The sequence below is a fragment of the Neolamprologus brichardi genome, chromosome 13 (assembly GCF_056152115.1).
Source record: "Neolamprologus brichardi isolate AB-2024 chromosome 13, ASM5615211v1, whole genome shotgun sequence".
Taxonomy (NCBI): domain Eukaryota; kingdom Metazoa; phylum Chordata; class Actinopteri; order Cichliformes; family Cichlidae; genus Neolamprologus; species Neolamprologus brichardi.
Window position 1 is genome coordinate 628,952 of NC_142116.1, and position 22,009 is coordinate 650,960.

At 47.4% G+C, this 22,009-nt stretch overlaps 2 protein-coding genes across 3 annotated transcripts in view; one reads left to right on the forward strand and one right to left on the reverse strand.

The window, feature by feature from the left end:
• The window catches only part of psda (pleckstrin and Sec7 domain containing a), a 48,977-nt gene extending 34,697 nt beyond the window's left edge, over nt 1-14,280 (forward strand). For both annotated transcript variants that reach the window (XM_087849902.1, XM_087849901.1), the window contains 8 exons: nt 764-853; nt 7,194-7,237; nt 8,052-8,242; nt 8,338-8,408; nt 8,890-9,047; nt 9,176-9,320; nt 9,403-9,546; nt 10,482-14,280. In XM_087849902.1, the coding sequence (XP_087706028.1) occupies nt 764-853; nt 7,194-7,237; nt 8,052-8,242; nt 8,338-8,408; nt 8,890-9,047; nt 9,176-9,320; nt 9,403-9,546; nt 10,482-10,805 (1,167 nt within the window). In that variant the 3' untranslated portion in view covers nt 10,806-14,280. The remainder of the gene's footprint in view (nt 1-763; nt 854-7,193; nt 7,238-8,051; nt 8,243-8,337; nt 8,409-8,889; nt 9,048-9,175; nt 9,321-9,402; nt 9,547-10,481) is intronic.
• Nucleotides 14,281-17,323: 3,043 nt separating this feature from the next.
• LOC148099813 (uncharacterized) lies at nt 17,324-19,898 on the reverse strand. The gene has a single exon (XM_087849656.1). It carries the CDS (start codon nt 19,462-19,464, stop codon nt 17,713-17,715), a length of 1,752 nt encoding a protein of 583 aa, XP_087705782.1. The 5' UTR covers nt 19,465-19,898; the 3' UTR covers nt 17,324-17,712.
• Nucleotides 19,899-22,009: the final 2,111 nt, after the last annotated feature.

Here is a 22,009-nt window from a genome sequence, read left to right on the forward strand (position 1 = left end):
GAAATAATAACGTTTAATTTCATCAATAACAAATTAATAAACGGAAAAAATAATAAAATGATAAATATTTGTTTCCAGAGTTTCATGATAATGAAATCATTTGAAAAATGATAAAAAAGGAAAGTTTTATAAAAATATGAATAAATATAAAAATGAGCAAAGAAATATTAGAAAATCCATTTTATGTTATTATTGAAATATTGATCTAAAAATGTGACAAATAGATGGAAAACAAATAAATGTGACTGACTCGCCATCGCTGAGGAGCGCCGCGGGCTCGTCGGGGCTCATTCTTCATTTCTGCTAATTAACTTTTTTAAGGAAGTGCTGACTGTTGCTGCGGCAACATGCCCGCACGTTTCCTCTGACCAGCAGGACTGACAGGAAGTCTCCGCTGCCCCCTCGCGTTAAACCCGACTCTAGCGCCGAATAGAAGAGTTTAACTCCACCTGTGCAGCTTCAGGTGGAACAGTTTCTGTTTCCAGATCGTTCTCCCGTCAGCATCAGCGAGCGTCCTTTGGTTTGTGGGGTCAGATCCGACCCACAGCTGTTTTAACTTTGGGTAATTTGGGGTGAGACTAGCTTTCCTGCTAACACGGAGACTTACTGTGTGCTGAGCTCAGCGAGCTGATCTGCTAACCAGCCGATTCACATCCCGAGCTAACGTCACAGATCAGTGACTGTGGGTTCATGTTCAGTCTGTCACATCTGAGGTGTGTGTGCGTGTGTGTGTGTCTGTCTGTGTGTGTGTGTGTGTATGTAGAACGTGGGCAAGAGGATGTCCTGCAGCCAGTTCATCTCCAACCTGGAAGGACTCAACAACGGAAAAGATTTTCCCAAAGATCTGCTCAAGGTAACACACACACACACACACACACACACACACACACACACACACGCCTATGACTGATTAAAAGACTGCAGCACGCTTCGAGCGCCGGGATGGATGGCCACCGGCCTGCGATGACATCACTGTTGCTGCTTGCAGCTACCGAGCCCACAGACCAGAGCGATGCTTACACAAGTGTGAGCCCTTAAATGGGCTCCAGCCCAGTGGAGTCCTCGGATCTCAGACCTGTCCCTGTAATGTGGACGCGTCCTCAGCGTGAGGAGTTCAAAGTGACATCGGACTACACAGACACACTAAAACATGAGCGCACACATCCTTGTTTCCATCCCCTGTGAGGACATTACATTCTTCCAGCCACACTAGTGTTCAGCGTTAAATTGGATGATGGGCACTGTGAGGACTGGCTTGGTGTCCTGAGGAGGAGGTGAAGTCCTGCAGTGCAGCTGTGTCCCCACAGCACAGCGATTCTTGGTTTGTGGCCGTCAGAGCAGAAAAAGGAGAGAGATGCATTAATTTTACTTCTTATGCCCGCCAGGCAGAACGAGTGTGTGTGCGCACGTTCGTGGATACGTGTGTGTCTCCCACTCTTTTGTTTCCGTCTCAGTTTTTCCATCTCAGCCTCGGAGCGATCAACATGAATCTGCGTCACCTCTTCACCTCCACCACCATCATCATCGTCGTTTCTCTGTGTTAACGTGTGTGCTGAGTGTTTTCTTGCCTTCAGCTTGGCACTGGTTGGATGGCTGCTTGTTGATGAAGCGCTGAGTGTGTGGGCAGCAGCACAGACTGACTGGCTGAGAGCAGAAAACAGTGAATGTCGAATATTTATGAGACAAAAACATGAATTATCTGCAGTCAGAGAGGAAGGAAAGTCCTCGCGCTGTCCACAGCAGAAACGCTCTGTCTGTATTTGGGACACAGTTTGTAAGAAAGGAAACGGATGATCAGATTCAAAGCTCAAGCTCAGACAGTAACACAGTTTACTTCAGTAATAGTCCCAACAGGTGAACAAACACCACAGAAACATCTTTAAATATTCACAGAGCCACAGACGTTGTCCTGGATTGTTTTGTGGTTATTTTTCACTCCGAGTGTCGTTCTGCGTCTCTTTGTGGTCGTTCTGCGTCTCTTTGTGGTCGTTTTGCGTCTCTTTGTGGTCGTTTTGCGTCTCTTTGTGGTCGTTCTGCGTCTCTTTGTGGTCGTTCTGCGTCTCTTTGTGGTCGTTCTGCGTCTCTTTGTGGTCGTTCTGCGTCTCTTTGTGGTCGTTCTGTGTCTCTTTGTGGTCGTTCTGTGTCTCTTTGTGGTCATTTGTCTCTTTGTGGTCGTTCTGCGTCTCTTTGTGGTCATTTGTCTCTTTGTGGTCGTTCTGTCTCTTTGTGGTCGTTCTGCGTCTCTTTGTGGTCGTTCTGCGTCTCTTTGTGGTCGTTCTGCGTCTCTTTGTGGTCGTTCTGCGTCTCTTTGCGGTCGTTCTGCGTCTCTTTGCGGTCGTTCTGCGTCTCTTTGCGGTCGTTTTGCGTCTCTTTGTAGTCGTTTTGCGTCTCTTTGTGGTCGTTTTGCGTCTCTTTGTGGTCGTTTTGCGTCTCTTTGTGGTCGTTCTGCGTCTCTTTGTGGTCGTTCTGTGTCTCTTTGTGGTCGTTCTGTGTCTCTTTGTGGTCGTTCTGTGTCTCTTTGTGGTCGTTCTGTGTCTCTTTGTGGTCATTTGTCTCTTTGTGGTCATTTGTCTCTTTGTGGTCATTTGTCTCTTTGTGGTCGTTCTGTCTCTTTGTGGTCGTTTTGCGTCTCTTTGTGGTCGTTCTGCGTCTCTTTGTGGTTGTTCTGTGTCTCTTTGTGGTCATTCTGTGTCTCTTTGTGGTCGTTCTGTGTCTCTTTGTGGTCGTTCTGTGTCTCTTTGTGGTCGTTCTGTGTCTCTTTGTGGTCATTTGTCTCTTTGTGGTCGTTCTCTGTCTCTTTGTGGTCGTTCTGTCTCTTTGTGGTCATTCTGCGTCTCGTTGTGGTCGTTCTGCGTCTCGTTGTGGTCGTTCTGCGTCTCGTTGTGGTCGTTCTGTCTCTTTTTGGTCATTGTCTCTCTCTTTGTGGTCGTTCTCTGTCTCTTTGTGTTCGTTCTGTCTCTTTGTGGTCGTTCTGCGTCTCGTTGTGGTCGTTCTGCGTCTCGTTGTGGTCGTTCTGCGTCTCGTTGTGGTCGTTCTGCGTCTCGTTGTGGTCATTTGTCTCTTTGTGGTTGTTCTGCGTCTCTTTGTGGTCGTTCTGCGTCTCGTTGTGGTCATTTGTCTCTTTGTGGTCATTTGTCTCTTTGTGGTCGTTCTGTCTCTTTGTGGTCGTTTTGCGTCTCTTTGTGGTCGTTCTGCGTCTCTTTGTGGTCGTTTTGCGTCTCTTTGTGGTCGTTCTGCGTCTCTTTGTGGTCGTTCTGTGTCTCTTTGTGGTCGTTCTGCGTCTCTTTGTGGTCGTTCTGCGTCTCTTTGTAGTCGTTTTGCGTCTCTTTGTGGTCGTTTTGCGTCTCTTTGTGGTCGTTCTGCGTCTCTTTGTGGTCGTTTTGTGTCTCTTTGTGGTCGTTCTGTGTCTCTTTGTGGTCGTTCTGTGTCTCTTTGTGGTCGTTCTGCGTCTCGTTGTGGTCATTTGTCTCTTTGTGGTTGTTCTGCGTCTCGTTGTGGTCGTTCTGCGTCTCGTTGTGGTCATTCTGTGTCTCTTTGTGGTCATTCTGCGTCTCGTTGTGGTTGTTCTGCGTCTCTTTGTGGTCGTTCTGCATCTCTTTTTGGTCATTGTCTCTCTCTTTGTGGTCGTTCTCTGTCTCTTTGTGGTCGTTCTGTCTCTTTGTGGTCATTTGTCTCTTTGTGGTTGTTCTGCGTCTCTTTGTGGTCGTTCTGCGTCTCTTTGTGGTCGCTCTGCGTCTCTTTGTGGTCTCCTGGCCTCTCACTCCTTGGGACGGCGGCACAGTGAAGGTCAGAGAAGCGCTGATGCTAACGGGCTTGCTTTAGGCTCGAGTGGAGGAAGCTGCCTCTCTTCATCACGGCGCTGTGAAAACGGTTTCCACAGTTCAACATTCAGGTCCTGAGTGTGCTTTTACTGAAGTTGAGATAAAACTGATTCTGTATTGATTATTGATTTCATTGGGGCGTGAATGTGATTGGTGTCTTCGCTCACACGTCGTCGGCTCGCTGTCATATTTTTCACGTTCAGCTGAATTAGAGTTTTTGTTGCTGATCGTCTCTCAGCTGCATTTACATTCAGCTCTGTGAACCCACCGTGACTGACAGCTCCAAGGAGGACAGAAGGCGGGCTGAAGCTCCCATCCCTGGCCTCCGATTGGCTGCTGCAGCTGAGGGAAAATGCGCATTGCGAGAGCGAGGGAAAAAAGAGAGAGGGAGACAGAGGAGGAGGAGGGAGAGCGAGCAAACAGCCTTCAACAGTTCAGTGTCTCAGTGGGGAGGAGGAAGAGAAGACGAAGAAGAGGAGGAGTGAGCTCACCTGACCTGACTGAGGGATTCTCCTGCAGGAGGAAATCAAGTGAATGAGGAGGAGGAGAAGAGTGGGAGTGAAGTTGGAGGACGAAGAGATCAAGAGAGATGTGAGGAGGAGGAAGGAGGGATTCTCTCCTCATCAGAGTGCAACAGGAGAACCTTTCTCTCCTTTTTTTCTCCTCGTTAGCCTCTCCTGTGCCTCCACCTCCGCCCTCCGTCCGTCCGTCCGTCCTCCATCAGGGAGCTGGAGGAAGCTGACGTCAGTTTTGGGGGTGCTCTCTCTCTCTCCCTGTCTGCCTGTGTGGGTGTGCTCGCTCGCCCAGCCTCCCTGCTTTTCCTCTTTTCTTTTTTGGATGTGAGAGCGAGCTGATGCCTCTCCTCCGTCACGCAGCTTTATTTGCAGTCCAGGGATTCTCCTCTGCTAACAGCACCTCCGCTAACAGCACCTCCGCTAACAGCACCTCCGCTAACAGCACCTCCACGGCCGCTGCATCAGGAGGTCAACAGCAGCACAGACCCCCAAAATCCAGGACGAGCTCGGAGCTGCGGTTCGGATGGTTTTCATGTCACTGCCTCTGAATCGCTGATGGATTAGACGCACACACACTCACGCACACACACACACGCACACACACGCGCACACACACGCACACACACGCACACACACACTCTGTCAGACAGTCTGGAGTGTGCGTGTTTGGAGGCGTGTTTGGAGGCGTGTTTGGAGGCGTGTTTGGAGGCGGACGTGTCGACGGCTGACAGAAACTTTAAAGTCTCAAATTTTCAGTTTTAATTGATTTTGAATTTGATCAAATGTATAAAAACTGTAAAACCTTTAAAAAAATATTAATTTGTAGAAAACGTCAAACGTTTGATGTCGAGTTGATCGTCTGAATCATTTCTGCAGCTAAAATTTTCTGCTTTGAACGAATTGCAGTCCAAACATATTAAAGCTAATTGTAAACAGTTATTTATGAAATAGTTTATCAGACATCGGCATAAATGTGATTTATTTTCAAAATAAAAGGATTTTAGCTAAACAGAAATATGAGTTCATGCACAAAAAGGCTCATTTTAGCCTTAACGCCAACATTAACGTTTGATTTAAAACAGGAAGAATGAAACATTTTGAGTGATCAGTCATCCAATCACAGCTGGGACTAAACTATCGCACGTTTGACTCGTAACTGCAGATTCAGTGCGTTCACAGAGGAGTCCACAGGTTTCTGTTTCTTGTCCTGCTTTCGTGCTTTCGGCTCTGAACACCTGAGCGAGGCTCCGGCAGCCAGCAGGACCGTGAGGCTGATGAAGAGCTGCTGTGTTGTTATGCATAATGAATAGAGCCGGATCCATAATGCAGCAGGCCGAGCTCGCGGAGGCGCCATCCATCCAGCCGCTCGTCAGTGGCCGTCATTAGCCCGTCTCTATTTTACACGCCCTCACCTCCTCGCTTCCTCGGCTCCTTCCTGCACTCGTCTACGGTCTGGACGCTCGTGACGTGAGTCTGAAGCGACGCAGCCCGGCGCTCATCAACGGGCTGGACGAGATCCGCCGCACCATTCCGTGGAAGCGGCGAACGCGGGCCCAAGGATCGTCTGTACAGGAAACATAAAAAGTTTGGACTTTTTTTATCTGTTGGATCCCGACTCAAACCGCCCAGATGATCGGCGTCAACAGCATCCACTCCACGGGCCGCATGCGCTCGCGCTCGCTGTGCTCGGTCCGGAGCGGGCGGGACTCGAGGGACAACGACCCGTTCAGGTATCCCAGGACCCCCCGCTCCCGCTCCCTCAAACCGCTGGCCTTCCCCGACCTGCTGGGAAAAACCCAGGATGGGCAGCAGCACCCGCAGAGCCGCAAGAAGAAGGTAGAGCCGGAGACACACCTGTGAACCTTCACCTGTGAACCTTCACCTGTGAACCTTCACCTGTGAACCTTCACCTGTGAACCTTCACCTGTGAACCTTCACCTGTGCCTAAGTTACCCCTGACGTGACACGTTTACAAACCTCGATGAATCCTCTGCGCCGACCGCTTCACATCACACCTGTGTTCATACCTTTGTGATGACATCAGCGGTTTCTTCATATATCATTGGCTGGTTTTTGTTATTATTGTCGTTGTTGTCGTGTCAGACGCACACTTACGTTTTCTTCACATCTCTGTAATAATGGACAAAGGCCCCTCAGCAGGCTTTCACAATCCGGCCAATCAGAAGAAAGGGGGTTGTCGGTATGGAGTGGGGCTTAAAGGGGGAGGGGCTATACCAGCTGTTTTCAGGCGCAGGGTGAACCGAGACCGAAAAGCGCCTCCACACAGGAAGTGACCCGCTCCTTCCTAAGTTGCTCGCGGCCCATACTGCACATGCCAGCCTCTGGTTGCCTGGGCAACTAGCTAGTTTAAGTACCAGCGGCTCACATGTCGATCAGCTCTCACTGCTAGCTGCTTCAGTCGCTCGCATCAAAATCTCCCACTTCCTGTCACCAGCGGTTATTTTGCTCGCAGGTGCTCGTATGAGGCTGTCAGCGGCGGTCTCAGGTGATGGCGTGGTTTCCTGTGTGGACGGCCCTTTAAACAGGTTTGATCGCCCAACGAAACTCGTCTGCGTTACAAATGATGAGTCATTAAATCCACACAGCCAATCAGCACCTGGCTTTTAGGCCATGTGACCATCTTTAGTCTGAGCACGTGAAAAATGTGGATTAAATACTGAATGTCCTATCAAGTAATCAGATTACTGTGAATTACATATGAGCTCTTCATGTGTGTGTGTGTGTGTGTGTGTGTCTGTGCGTGTCTGTGTGTGTGTGTCTGTGTGTGTGTGTGTGTGTGTGTGTGTGTGTGTGTCTGTGTGTGTGTGTGTGTGTGTGTGTCTGTGTGTGTCTGCAGACGCTGTACAGCTCCATCAAGAACGAGAAGCTGCAGTGGACCATGTGAGTTTCTGCTTCGACACACAGCATGTACAAACATCTCCACTGTGTGTGTGCGTGTGTGTGTGTGTGTGTGTGCGTGTGTGTGTGTGTGTGTGTGTGTGTGTGTGTGTGTGTGTGTGTGTGTGTGTGTCCCTGCTGCCCTGACTCCCTTATTTAAGCCTCTGTTGCTGTGGTAACCGTTCCCTGCTTCGTTCCTGACTGTAATTACAGGTCAGCATCCCAACGCCCATGCCTGACTGTGGACGCACACACACACACACACACACACACACACACACACACACACACACACACACACACACACACACACACACACACACATAAATACATAGAGTTACTGGGTGTCTGTATCCGTGCAGCATCTGTCCGCCCTCGTGTTCAGCCTGTTCTTGCTCCTAAACTTTTCCTTCCTGTGTGACGTTCAGCTTCTTCCTGATAAATAACGTATTTATTCAGGTCACGTTCAACATTCCTGCTGTTATGTAGAGAAATCATCTAAAAATCTCTGCCATCAAACGACTTTCAGGAAGTTCTTCTTCTGTTAAAATGATGATGATTCTGTTAAAATAACCTGGTGAAATGAATCCACTGAGAGGATGAAACTGATCGACGAGCTGACACAGGAAGTGAGGTCATTTATTCATTTATGAGAATTAAAGAAAAGGAAGTGCGAGGTGACGGTGAGCTGAAACATGAACCCAGCGGGATGGAAGAGAACGGCGTTACCCGAGCGAGTCGTTAGCAATGAGACGTAAACGCTCTGCGATGGCGACGAGCTGACGCAGGCTCTTTTAAACTGTTTCCTCTCTTGAAGTGATGAAGAGGAGTTGAGGAAGTCCATGTCGGAGTTGGCGGACATTCGAACAGACTCCGCCTCCCACACCATGAAACGCCTCGGGAGTAGTGGAAACCCGCTGGTGGGCGTGGCCCATCAGGCCGATGGCGAGCTGTACAAGAGCGGCTTCCTGGTCCGCAAAGTCCACGCCGACCCCGACGGGAAGAGAAGTACGCCGCTCCTCCTCCTTCAGTTTTCAGTTTTGCCACGCCCCCTGTCAGCTGATCCCTCACTTCCTGTTTGTTTGGTGTTTGTGCTGTTGCAGCGCCGCGGGGGAAGAGGGGGTGGAAGTCTTTCTACGCCATGCTGAAGGGTATGGTCCTCTACCTGCAGAAGGTAAGCGTGCACTACGTTTCCCAGCAGCCCCTCTCTCTGCAGGACAGGAAACGCAGCGAGCTTGGGCGTCAGCCTGTTTTTCTATCCGCGCTGATTCAGGAGCGGCAGTTTTTAACGTCTCCGCCCACCGCCGCGTTCATCTTTGACTTTAGAGCTTTGATTAAAATACCTGAACTAGTGAGGCCTGCTTTACACACTGCCGCACAAAAGTAAGTGGACGGGTTGAACTATAAAGCCTGAGTACCCGTCCACATACTTATGGACTCCTCGCAGCTCGTTAACATGAAAACACAGATTTTTGTGCCATGAGAACTTTTTCTCAGAAACTTTGTCAGAGCTTTGAAAGAACCGTTTCCGTTTCACTCCTTTAATCAGAAACGGCGTTTATAGCGAGACAGTCGAGCAGGAATGTGGTGAGCATCGCGTTTAAGCGTCTTTCATGTTTGAGTTTTTGGAGAGCTGACGCCGATCTGATCCGCAGGACGAGTACCGAGCTGAGAAGGAGCTGACGGAGGAGGACGTGAAGAACGCCGTGTCCATCCATCACTCTCTGGCCATGCGGGCCGCCGATTACAGCAAGAGGCCCAACGTGTTCTACCTGAGGACCGCCGACTGGAGGGTCTTCCTGTTCCAGGCCCCGTAAGTCTGTCTGTGTTTAGGGGGGGAGGAGGGTTTCCAAGCAGCTTGCAGGCAGTACAGGAAGGATAAACAGCTTAAACTAAACCGGACGAGACAGGAAGTTACGGTGTTTCCTGTGTTTCCTGCAGGAACGCCGAGCAGATGCAGTCGTGGATCACGCGCATCAACGTAGTGGCGGCCATGTTTTCTGCTCCCCCGTTCCCGGCCGCGATCGGGTCCCAGAAGAAGTTCAGCCGTCCTCTACTGCCGGGATCCAACACTAAACTGTCACAGGTAAAAACGCCGCCGCCGTCCTTTTCAGCTCCGCCCACTTTCACCAGACTCACACCTCTCCCCCCACCCTCTGTCCCGACAGGAGGAGCAGGTCAAATCTCACGAGAACCGTTTCAGGGCGGTGTCCTCTGAGCTGTCTGACCTCGCCGCCGCTACGCCGGACCGAAAGGTGAAAGGTCGTGAGCTGGAGGAGCAGAAACTCCGACAGGAGTACCTGGAGTTTGAGGTGAGGAGGTTAAAATAACACGCAGGAAGTATTTCAGTACTCTGAATCTGCACCTTATTATGGAGGACCAAAGCTGCCAAAAATAAATGTTTACAAAATAATTTTTAAATGCATTTCAATGAAATACGATATTTCATTAAAAATATTTAGCAGTTAAAACAAAGAAGTTTATTAATTAATTAATTAATTAATTAATTAATGATTTTCAATGAAATACGATATTTCATTACAAATATTTAGCAGTCAAATTAAAACAAAGAAGTTAATTAATTAATTAATTAATTAATTAATGATTTCGTAGAAAAAATGATTCCAGGCCAAGTATGGAGGACCAGAGATGCCAAAGTCCAAGTTAATTAGATTCACTACCTTATTGTTGTTTTTGACTTTTGATTTTTTGATCGAGTCACTTATTTGTGGGTTTTTTGTTTTATTTTTGATTTTTTGATTTTTAAATTTTTTTTTGCGGTTTTGGTCCTCCGTACCTTGGAACCAAACCCAGATTTTATTGGAGCAGACGATAACCGGAGTCGTGTTTTGTTTGTGGCGGCGTTTCATCTTCGTCTCCGGCTGAATGCGAAGCCGTAAAATGTCTCCGAGGCCGGCGTGTCACCTTCTGCCTCGCGTCTGCTCGTCTTCGCCACAGACGGTCGCTGCATCAGTCTGTCGGGTGTCGAACAGGCTGCACACACTCCAGCACGCCGTGTTCTTAGAGGAAGGAACACAGCGCCGTTTTCCCCTTCACACACAAGGTTTCGCCCTGATGTCACGTAACAACGGAGACGCTGGAAAACCGGAGAGAAGCAGCGTTAATAATAATATTAATGATGATGATTTATCAGGTCAGACTCTGAAAAGCCCCCTGATTGGTCCTCGTTAGACCCAGAACGACACTTTCGTTGTTCATATCTCCTCCTTCTTCTTCTCTCCCACAGAAAACCCGGTACGGTACGTACGCCATGCTGCTTCGGGCCAAGCTGGCGAGCGGCGATGAGGACCTTTCCGCCTTTGAGGCTCGGCTGTTTGATGACGGCGGCCTGCAGAGGGCGCACTCCAGCCCCTCGCTGCCCCAGGACACCACCAACAAGGAAAAGACCCGCAGCTCCAAGACGTCAAAGAGCCTGAAGGTCACGTCCTCCTCGACCTCCAAGGCCGGCGGAGGCAGCAGCAGGGAGGCGAGCAAGAAGAAGAACGGCGGTGGGAGCGGCCAGCGGGCGGAGCTGGAGAAGCAGAGCAGCAAACAGGAGGAGGCGCCGTAAAGGGGCGAGGACGGCGTCGTGTAAGTGTCATGTGGCTGGAGACGGACGCGGAGCATCATGGGTAGCAGGCTGACATCCTCCTTTAAACCTTTTCTGTTAAACCTCAGTCGCCTGATTGGCCGAGACGTTCGAGGTCCGCGGGAGAGGAGACGCCGGTCAGGTCTGAGGGCGACCCGATGGGCGTCCAGGAAACACTAACACGGTTCATCGCTCAGCCGTCCCTTTATTTCCCATAGGCCTCAGCAGGAACGGACAGCTGCAGACTTTCAGAATAAAAGCTTTACTTCCTGCTGGAGTGTGAGTAGCCGCTCGGCTTCCAGCTGCAGCGGGAACTTTTTATTTTAGTCCTCGACCTCGCCGCCGCCGCTCTGCTTCTTCCATTAACCCACGGGGGAGCGGGTTGCCATGTCGACGGTATGTGACGGACAGAGTGCGTGGGACTGTTGCCATGGCACCCGAGCAAAGGGGACAAGAGAGCGAGAGATAAACAAACAGACAAACAAACAAAGGGAGCGGCTACACAGGAACGCCGAACCACCTCTTCCTCTGCACTCCACTGAGCGCGTGCGAGTGTGTGTGTGAGTGTGTGTGTGAGTGAGTGTGTGTGTGTGTGTGTGTGTGTGCACAGTAATCACAGTAGTGCTGGTTGATGTGTAAACACAGCCTGAACGTGCTGGATGGAGACGGTTTTTGGTTTTTCTGACTTCTGCTGGAAAACAACAGGCTGTACGGAAGACCATTAGTGACCAAAATCTGCTGAGGGAACAAAATAAAACTTCATGAGTTCACTCTGCAGGGAGCCAGGTGTCTTATTTATTCAGATTTTGATGTTTTGTTGTTTGTACTACTTGAAAATCTTTAACTTTAAAAACCACAAGTGAAAAATCTCAGTGTGAACTTTTAAGTAAAAATATGAGGATGAATCCTGGAGCCTGTTAAATCTTACATGAGTTAATTCTAAATGTTACGAGAGAAATTTTGGAAAAATCGAACATTTTTTGTGAGAGTTTGTTTAATTTTTTCTCTTGTTGAAAAAGTCAGATTTGTTTTGCAGCTGGTTTCACTCTGTGGGTTTTGTCACTAATGGGCTTCCATAGTTTTCTGTGTGTGCTGGAGTCCGTCCACCTCATCGTCATGGGGACGGTGTTCTTCTTCATGTAAATCTCATTTAACACGTTTGTAAAGTGCTGTGGACCAAACAGGTGACAGGTGGATTCGGTCACATGACCGTAGGAGAGGAGGAGCTTTTATTGTGTAAACCTTTCTCGTCGTTGACATCCAGGAAGAATCACCTGACAGTTTTCTGTTAAAGAGCCGTTTGTTTCAAATCCTGACCAGCGTGCTGATGTTCAGCAGCAGCTTCCTCTTTCAGCCACCAGGGGTCGCCAGAGTGCTGTCAGCGTCCACCAACATGTCGTCAGTCAGGGTGTGACGGCGTGGTCTCGTCTGAGCTCAACACTGTGTGGAAATGTTGTTCCCACTTTCAGAGTTCAGATTACAGCCCAGAGCGTCTCCGTGACTGAAAACGAGACGTGTGCCAAAAACTGAACATTAGTCCTGAAGTGTTGATGGATGTGCGGATCTAATCTGCTCTGTTTACATCCAGGTCCTGAGAATATTATAAATAATCTACACAATCCTAACGTCTCCCTCTGATCCGGGGAAGATGACTTCCTGTTCAGTAGGTCCTCTTTTAATTCTGAAAGAAGTGCTGACCTTTATTTTTTAGACAGTAAAATCTGTGACTTCAGGTGGATGTGAATATTGGCACTCTGTGACTTCTGTACCTCAGCAGGTCAGGAACAGGAAGTTTTTTAAGTAAAGCTGCGGCGTTTGCACGATGCAGCTCATCAGGCTGACAGTGACGGGGATGGCCTCCAGGTGGCAGCAGAGGATCAATGTTGAACTCGCTTGTTTCTGTCACTGTTGGCCACGTAATGCTGGAACCGCCGGCGTCGTCTGTGGAGGAAACTCGAGGCTGTGGAAAAAAGGGGAAACGGCAGCTTCCACACTGAAATCAGGCAAAACGTTCTGGACTATTGTCTCCAGGAATTAGCTGGAACGAACAAGCATCTCCACGCCGTGTTTCAGCTGCAGGTACAACGCCACAGAGCGAACATTTCAAAGGTACCGAACAGAAATCAGTTCTTTGTGAACATTTTTACCTCGTAACATGAAACCAGTCAGTGGGAGATTTTATGTGACTGAACACAAGGAAAAACGCTTTGAGGTGTTCTGGACACAAGAAGTCTGCTCAGTTTGAGCTGGCGTCTGTGGAAAAACCTGAATCCATCCTCAGTTTTAACCTGCATTCTGTCTAACGTCCAGCAGGGGGCGGCTTGCATAGACGTGAACGTGTGGTCTCAGTCGCAGCTTTCAGGTCTTCGTTTATAAAACATCGACTCGTTGTAGTTTTGTCCGTGTTTGAGGTTTGCTCCCCTCGCCTTCTCGCAGTTCCCGACGTGAGGCTGGAAGATTCAGCCGGGGCGTCCGTGGCACTGCTGCAGAGCTGTGATTGGTCCATATCAGGAACACAGCCTGTAGTTAGAAGATGGACGGCGCTCTGGGAACGAGTCGTGTTCGGAGCACTTTTGAGGAACTCTGAATTGTTCGTCTCGTTCGCGGCGTTCTCGTCTCGTTGGCCCGTCTCTGAGCTCCGCCGGTACCTTTGAAATGGCTTCGAACCCTCTGCTGATTCCTTCAGCTTCTCCTCGTCAACACGCTGACGGCTGCAGGAATCATTTTTCCAGGTGTAGCTGCAGCGTGATTCAGATTAGGAGGAGGTGGATGGAGGCTGAACAAAGCCCTCGGGTCTTCTCTGGTTGAGGTTCAGGAAACCGTTTGGTTCAGTGTAAATAAATCGTTTGTGGGCTTTCCTGAGCCTGGACCGGGAGCCGCGTGCAGGTGACCGCCGGGCGGCAGGATTTGGATCTCCGTGCGGAGAAATCGCTGCTCCGCCTGCTAACGTTTCTCGTCTCTGCTCCCGCGGCGCCGACTCCTATTTATCTCCCACATATCCCGTAACACTCCGTGTATTTCCGCACCGTGCAACGTGAAGCAGCGTAGGATGACTTTGTGAGCGTCGCGGCCGCTTTCAGCTCTTCGTCTGTGTAAATAAATGTTCGCATTAACCTCGAGAAGCCATATCGTAGTTGGGCTGGACGCCTAGCTAGCGCTCGCTGCGTTTCAGAGCACTTTGGTTTAGATATTTTAGATATTTTAGACGCAGAGGTCGAGCCTCCTCAGAGAGGCGGCGCCATTAATTTATTCGTCTCTCGAAGGACGACAAACTAGTTCCTGTGAAAACTTGCTTTGTTTTTGGGCTTTGCTGCGGCCTGAATGTTCGCCGCCGGCTCGCCGATCTGTACATACGCTGTCACTTCCTGTGAGGTTTGGTATTAGTGAAACGCAAACAACTTGTTTGTATCATCCTGAAGGCTTCGAGGCAAAAATAAAGAGATTTTCAAAAGAAAACGTCGACGTTGAGTTTTTATTCAAAGCATCGTGAAGTCACGGCTCCTCTGACGCTGCTGGGAAACCTTCTGTTTACAGGCTCACGTTTCAAGCTGCAACCTCACCTGATGCACCGACTTCAAGAGCTGTCCAGCCCCTTTGATGTGAAAACACTTTAATGATTGTTATCTGCTTAATGTCTCCTCGTAGTAGTTTTAACATCATCCTATCATCTGCATGCAGACGCTGTCGTTTCTATTAAACCCTGTGATCTAACCGATCTGCAGATCACACCGAGTGTTTCGTTCTGGCTCCAGAGAGCATCGAGACCACATTAGACGGTAAAAGCTGCTGATCGGCTTCATTCTGTCACACATGAAGTCTGTGAGGAAATGTCACCAAACTCAGGACTGTTGTCTCCAAAGGTGGAGATGCTTCGTACTAGAGATGGGAAACAACCGGCTCTTCAGGTTGTTTTGTTGCTTTAATTTATTTATTATTAACAATAATATAAAATTATGCACAAAAGGAATTACTAATGTAAAAAAACTGTTTTTATTTATATATGTTTATATATAAATATCCAATCCAATTTTATTTATAAAGCACTTTAAAATACCCAGCACAGGAACAAAGTGCTGTACAGAAAATAAGTTAAAACAATAGAATAACAGAAAACAGCAAAATAAATAAATAAAACACATAAAACATAAAATTAAAACAGCCCTATATTAAAACAAAAACAAGATAAAACAGCATCGAATCACCTACAAACAACTGAAATAAAAATAAAAACCAACATCTCACGTGGTGTCAAAGGTCAGGGTCAAGAGGTGGGTTTTCAAGAGTGACTTAAAAACAGATAAAGAAGTGGCCCGTCTGATCTCTAAAGGAAGCTCGCTCCACAGTTTTGGAGCTGCTACAGCAAAAGCACGATCACGAAGTTTACGGCCAGTCCTGGGCACACGCAGCAGCAGCTGATCAGCTGACCTGAGAGAGCGGGGGGGGGGTGTACGAGGCTGTAGCAGCTCAGAGAGATGAGATGGGGCCATGGAGAGCTTTAAAAGTAAATAAAATGTAAAATGAATCCTAAAAGAAACGGGCAGCCAGTGAAGTGAAGCTAAAACAGGGGAAATATATGCGGTGGCTCCTGGAGACTAAACACGTACAAACTCCAGAGGGAGCGTCGGCCCAGGGCGCCACACAGGCTAGGACCGCCACTGCTCTGTCATGTGGGCCTGCACACGGTCACCCATCCAAAAACTGATCCCAGCGTAACTGATCAATGCGACAGATCGAAGCGTTTTATTCCTGCAACACTTCAGAACTTCCCGAACATCCGACCACGATGTCACAGTTTCCTTCCATCTCTTCTGTCTTTATATCGAATAAAGTTGACGCCTGAAGCTGAAGCCTGATTTTTACTTTCTGTTGCTGATGTCAGAAAACTCTCAGGTGACGTTTTTATGATACGATTCATTTTTAAATGAAGATCTTTTGCAGACATGCGTTTGTCCCTATTGTTATACTCCAGGATCAAGTTTCTGCACGTCTGATTATTCCAGCAACAGACCTGCTTTATATGATTTAGAGTCCAAAAACTATTCATGTCGTACTGACAGCCTGCAGATGTTCAGTTGATCAAAAACAAGTTTAGCTCCCGTCCCTTAAAACCCGCCTCTCTTTTACTATTCAGCCATTTTCTGGAAGCCTGCCGAGGGGCAGCACCCGTCGGTTTCAACGTTTGAAAAGGCTCCTGGTGCCTCGCTGGTTATCAGAAGCTCCGGCTGCTAACTCAGAAAGAACTGTTGAAAACGACCTCAGAAGAAATGTTTATATTCATGAGCATTTTTACATTAATAGAAGGACGAACGAAAGTGAGGAATTATTCATTTAACAGCATTTGTAAGAAACATTGCATATTATATTATATACACGGGCCAATGCATTTTCATTTAAGAGAAAATAAACATCAGATTTTTGTTTTTCTTTCAGCTGAGTTAACTTTGAACATCTGTCTGTGACGACACAGAGCTGCTGTTTGTGTTTTGTATGTTTTTGAGGATGGAGGTGATCATTTCTGCCACTAAAGTAAAACTCCATCCATCAGGCAGAGATTTCATACCTGCTGATCTCTAATGTGGAGCCTGCAGTGGCAGGATTACAGCTTCACAGCAGAAGTTAGCGTGACGATTGTAAGAAGCACCTCTGTAGCACAGAAACCAGGATGGACCCTGAGGTCATCGGAGTCAAAAATCCTGTTTCTTAGGCCTCTAATGAAGAAAGACTTTAAGCTGGTCTGAGTAACTTCAGGGTTTTATTTTACAATCATTGTCATCTTGTATGCATGTATAGAAACATTAATATTACTATATGATTCTTTAATGTCACTGTACTTGCTGTCAGGGCGCCGATGTGTTTTTAAACGGACCCCAGAGCAGAGAAGACGCAGCTGGTTAGCAAAGCAAAAGTGAGGCTTTATTAGTCTGAATGAAGACAAACAACAAGACGAGCAGGAAACTGAGCTGAGTACAGGCTGTGAACAACGATGAAAACGATGATGACTGTGGCGTGGAAGAACAGACGACCACACAGACTAAATACACACTAGAGGTAATCGGGGAGTGGAAACACACGAGGAAACAGCTGACACTAACAACGACTCTGTCAAAATAAAACAGGAAACACTGAGTGGCAGAGCCGCTGCTGTGACACAGACAGACTTTGTAGCTACGCTGAGGCTCTGCTGGCTAATCTGCCCTCCCTCACATAGTGACAGTTTTTCCAGCAATCGTCTAGTAAATGAATTCATGGCGTTTGCCAAATTTGGCTCGTTCTGGTCATGAGTTATCTAAAATAAATCTGTCACACAAAGAAACAACTTGATCAACAGCTGATGAACAAAGTGACCTTGAGCTTCAGTACCGCCTCATGTTTATACGATTGCACGCCTAACTTGACCTTTTTATACGTCGCAAAAGCAAACAGAAGATAAAGTTCAGTGAGTTTCATTATTTAGCCTGTTGAATATGAAGACAGAAAATAAAAAGAGACACAAATACAAGTTAAAATTTGGAATTTGTTTTATTGATTTTGAATTTTTAAAAATGTCTAATCAATTGTATTTAAATAGGGCCCAATAACAAAAGCTGATTGGAAGTGCTTTATGTTATAAAGACCCTACAATGCCAGAGAGAAAACCCCAACAATCTGATGATCCCCTATGAGCAAGCACGTGGCGACAGCGGGCAGGAAAAACCCCCTTTCAATGGGAGGAAACCTGCGGCAGAACCAGGCTCAGGGAGGGGCGGCCATCTGCCGAGACCGGTCGGGGGACTCGAATCCACTTCTTATCAAATTTCTCTCTTGCTACGACATTTGTGATGTTATGTATTTAGGTATTGGTCTGAAAGAAAAAGACACGAATACCGAGTTGGTGTTCAAAGCCACCGTTTCAAGCTGTGCGTTTAAACGGCTTGGTGATGGCTTTGGCCAGCGCAGTGAAAAACCTGACGATGGCAGACGGCTTTTTCTCTTTTGACAGATGTTCAGTCAAGCTCGTTGCAATGAGTCTCACAGCGATGGATTTCTGTAACTCCAGAGCTACTTGAACATTTTCTACACTCCCAAAGACATCGCGCAGGTCTCTGAGGATGTGCTTTTCAAGGTTTTTAAGGTTTCGGGGAGTTATAATAAGCTCTTTATCCTGCAGTTGGTCCCATACTTCTTCCAGCACCCAACTGTGGATGTTCTCAGAGCCACAAATGCACATGATCTTTAATTTTTTAGCTATACGGCTAAATAATTTGTAAAGGATTATTTTGATATGAGCTTTACGTCGAGAAGCGTCTGGCACAGTTTGGTCAGGTTCTGGCTGGGATGTTGGGACGCTCGTCTGTGGTTCTGACACTGACGCTGCACCACGTAATGCGAGCATCACGCTCTGACTCTGGCTCTCAGCCTGGGTGTGAAACCACCAGCTCATGAGTGCCATGAAAACTCTGACCTTTCTGTTGATGAAACGATCAGGAAAAGTTTCAGGTGCCGCGGGGGAAGCGTGGTGGGCGAGCATTTCTGTGAGCTGCTTGGTGAACTCCGGACTTTTGCCCATAGAAATGTTTTTAAAGAGTTCGAGCTCACAGGTTTCATCGTCGCTCAGATCTTCTACGGTCTGAAGCGGAAAATCATCAACCAGCTTCTCCACTGACTCGCTGCTTTCGTCCTTCCCCGTGCTCTTAAATGTTGCCCTGATGTTTCTGACCGCGCGAAGGATCGTTGCTTTGGCGAACTGCTTCGCAAAGAACGCTTTAATCTTAGCTGCGGTGTTTTTTAGTGGCTGCTCCAACTTACCTTTAAACGATGCAGGAGTGATAACTTCATCGCTCTCTGAGGAACTCTGAATCTCTGCCTCGACTGAACGAGTGAGCTCTTTTGCAAACTGCTCGCTCTCTTTGATCATTGCTGATTTCAGCTTCTTCGACTCAGGATCTTCAGTTTGATCCACAGCTGGGAAAAGCTCAGCGACAGCCTTTTGGAGGACAAACTCCACAGTTTTCTGAGTTGCCGTATTTAAGCTGTCCTGTGAGCCTATCACGAGTCTCTCCTGTTGGCCATCCAGCTGTTCTTCTGGGACATCTTGGCAGTCTAAAATGTCAGCGTCCACCTCTGAATCAGTGAGGCTAACGGTGTCAGCGCTCCTGCCGACAGACTTCATCATGGAGATGAAAGCTCGAATCATTCTCCCACCAAAATGGATCATTTTGTTCAGTTGATTTGGAGGAATGATGTGCTGGTTTTCTAAACTTAAGCCTGTTTGACTGTCAGCAGACTGAGCAGATTGAACACTCAGCAGAACCTCTTTAACAAAGAGCTGCTCGAAGTTTTTGGTGCCATCCTCGTGGCCGTGATGGTCTGCTTTCAAAGCTTCCACCAAAGGCTCGGGAAGTATGTTGCCCATGTTTTCCAAAACAGCCTCCTCCGAGACTTCAATGTTGGCATTCTGGGCGAGCGTTTGAAAATGCTTCGACGCTATTTCAATGGTCTCTATAATGGCCTCAGCCAGAAGAGTCTTCGTGGCGATGTCAGGCTTTCCTGCTTTAATGGAACGCCACTGCTCAGCTGTCATATTTGCAAAGAAGGAATCGATGACAGGACGAAGACGAACAGCTGTCAGTTCCTTAATGTTCTCAGTATTTATGTTTTCCATTTCTAATGCTTGTATGTTAGAACGGCTTAAATGACTATCTGTTAGGTTTTGAGTTGATCGCGTCTGAAATGGACCTTCCAGGTTGAAAGCGTGTAAAATGCAAGTTGCAAGTTTGTGTTTCAGAGACAGTTCCTGCTCCTATTTATGGCTTTTTTGGCTGATGACGTCAAACAGAAGTTCAAAGGTTCAAAGGCAAGCCGGTTACGTCACAGTAAATGACTGTTCCATCGTCCCCGCCCCTAGCGACTGCTTAGCAACCGTTACTATGTACCCTCCGGCAGAGAGTTGTTGTTGATATCGCGATAAAAGTTCCGAGCCACAGAAAAGCCGCTGGATGATTTGAGAGTTTTTCACTTCAGATGCTGAATGAAACTTTACCTGTGACGCGTTAACAGGTGAGAGCAGCCAGCCAATCAGCGTTCAGTTTGCTGCGGAAAAACTCCTTTTAACGGCGTTAGTACGGAGGCACCGTACGTAGTACGCGCACTACGCGTACTACGTACGGCGCGTACTATAAGTACGAGAAGTGCGGAAGTGAGAGGCTTGTGAAATGGGACGGTCTAGCCTTCGTCGCGCTGTTCAGGTTGCCTAGCAACCATGATACTAACCGCGAGACACGTTACATACAGCTTTGTGTGACAGAAATGAAGGAGAAAAATGTTTTGTTGGTCATTCATTTTTGTCATGACATCACTTTGATTAGTTGAGTATCTGAGGCTGAGACCACAGGACTGTAAAACATGATTGTTGGGCTTCATTTCTGTATAGGGTTGCCAACCGTCCCTTAAAAAACGGAATCGTCCCGTATTGAGCTGAAAAGGGACGCGCTTTGTCCCGTAATACAGTGAGAATCAAAAGTAGTCTATAAGTTTTAATGTAATTACCGCTTTGTTTGAAAACATAATTCCCAGCCCCGCTCCTGCTTTGTGACCAATGAGCTGACAGCATACTTATGACAATTCAGATTACCGCTCATCTCATTGGTTGAGGAAAGGTCGCTTTCGGAGAAAATACCGGAAGACAACAGATGACCACAACAAAAAGCATGGCCAACAGGGAAACAAACGCCGACACTGCGGTGCAAGTCTCAGACGACAGTACACCTGAAGCTGGGAAACACTGTGCGATTTTCAAACTGCACGATTGGCTCGCGTGGGTTATAAGTTCGTAGGTCACGATGCAGGTCTCACACTATACCGCCCGATGCTCTGATGCGACCTGAGTCACACTGTGCCTCCGTAACATGAAGGTTATAACAGAAAATCTGTCGCTCTCCCTCTCTGTCTTTCACTCACACAGACACACACCACCATCAACTTTGATAAACTGCTAATGAAAAACATGATCAGCTGTGATTGAGCAGCGATGTAAATCCAACTATTTTCACGGTTGTTGTGGTCGTGATAATTTGGTGATGCCACATCGAAAAGGCTGATGAGCTTTCCAAAGTTCTACAAGTTGTGCCTCCATCGCTTGTGTCCAGATCACATGCTGCACTGCCGTGCTGCTCCGTCTTTTTCACCGACGTTTACGTGTTTGCGCGTGAGCAGTGTGAGCGGCTGCGGTGACACCCTCACGAGCGATTGATGATCGGGAGCTGGTCGTGAGGTGTTAATCGCTTCTCGTTACCCCACGTACACTACACGATGCACGATGAAGGCCAAAATCGGGCCGATCACCAAATTGGTCGCACGACTCAAAAATCGGCTCAAAATGGGCCACAAATCGCACAGTGTGAGCCCAGCATTAGACCAGCAATGTTTGTTCCTCTCAGAGAAAGAAAAAAGGCTGCAAAAGTACAGGGAAGAATGGGAAAAGGAAAACACCTGGCTGGAAAGGTGCACGATAACACCTATAAAGCGCACTGCACTGTGCGCCGGCGCACTTTTTCCATAGGCATGCTTCTAATGGTGGGCACATGAAGAACATGAGGGGCGTGAAAGCTCGGGGAACCCTTAACCAATTTTTGTCCACCAGGCCACGGCAGCAGATATGTAAACACTGGTTTGTTTGTTTTTATACCCTCTGGTTAAGGTTAAAATGGGCATGTGCAGTGAATATCAGCGCTATGTGGCCAGAAGTGTGAAAATATAATTTATTTTGTGTAATAAACAACTGCAAGGATAGATGATTACAACAAATAGATGAGTAATACATAAAAGTAATACATAGATGAATAATGATGATTATGATGCGTAATCATGGGAACAAGTGGGTTTACAAACGGGAGCAAAAGCTGAAATAATGCCTCTACTGAAGCCAATTGCACTAAATGCACTAAATGTGCACTGTTACAAGAATATTTTTCTTTCTATTGTTTTCTATTAATTTATATAATTTTAAGTTAAGCAGGACAGTTCTTTTAAAGAAAGATTTACTTTTATTCTCAAAAGTTAAGCATGACAGGCTTCTGTTTAAGAAAGACGTGTTTTATTGTGTTAATGTTGTCATTTTGAGCTAAAAATAAATGGCTAAATGATTTTTGTTTCCCATGTGTTGATATCACAAAGAATACGCATCTACTTAAATCAAATTCAAGTCAAAT

What these genes read in the sequence shown, in the direction of transcription:
- LOC148099813 (XM_087849656.1), bottom strand. Translation starts at nt 19,464, where the DNA reads ATGGAAAACATAAATACTGAGAACATTAAGGAACTGACAGCTGTTCGT.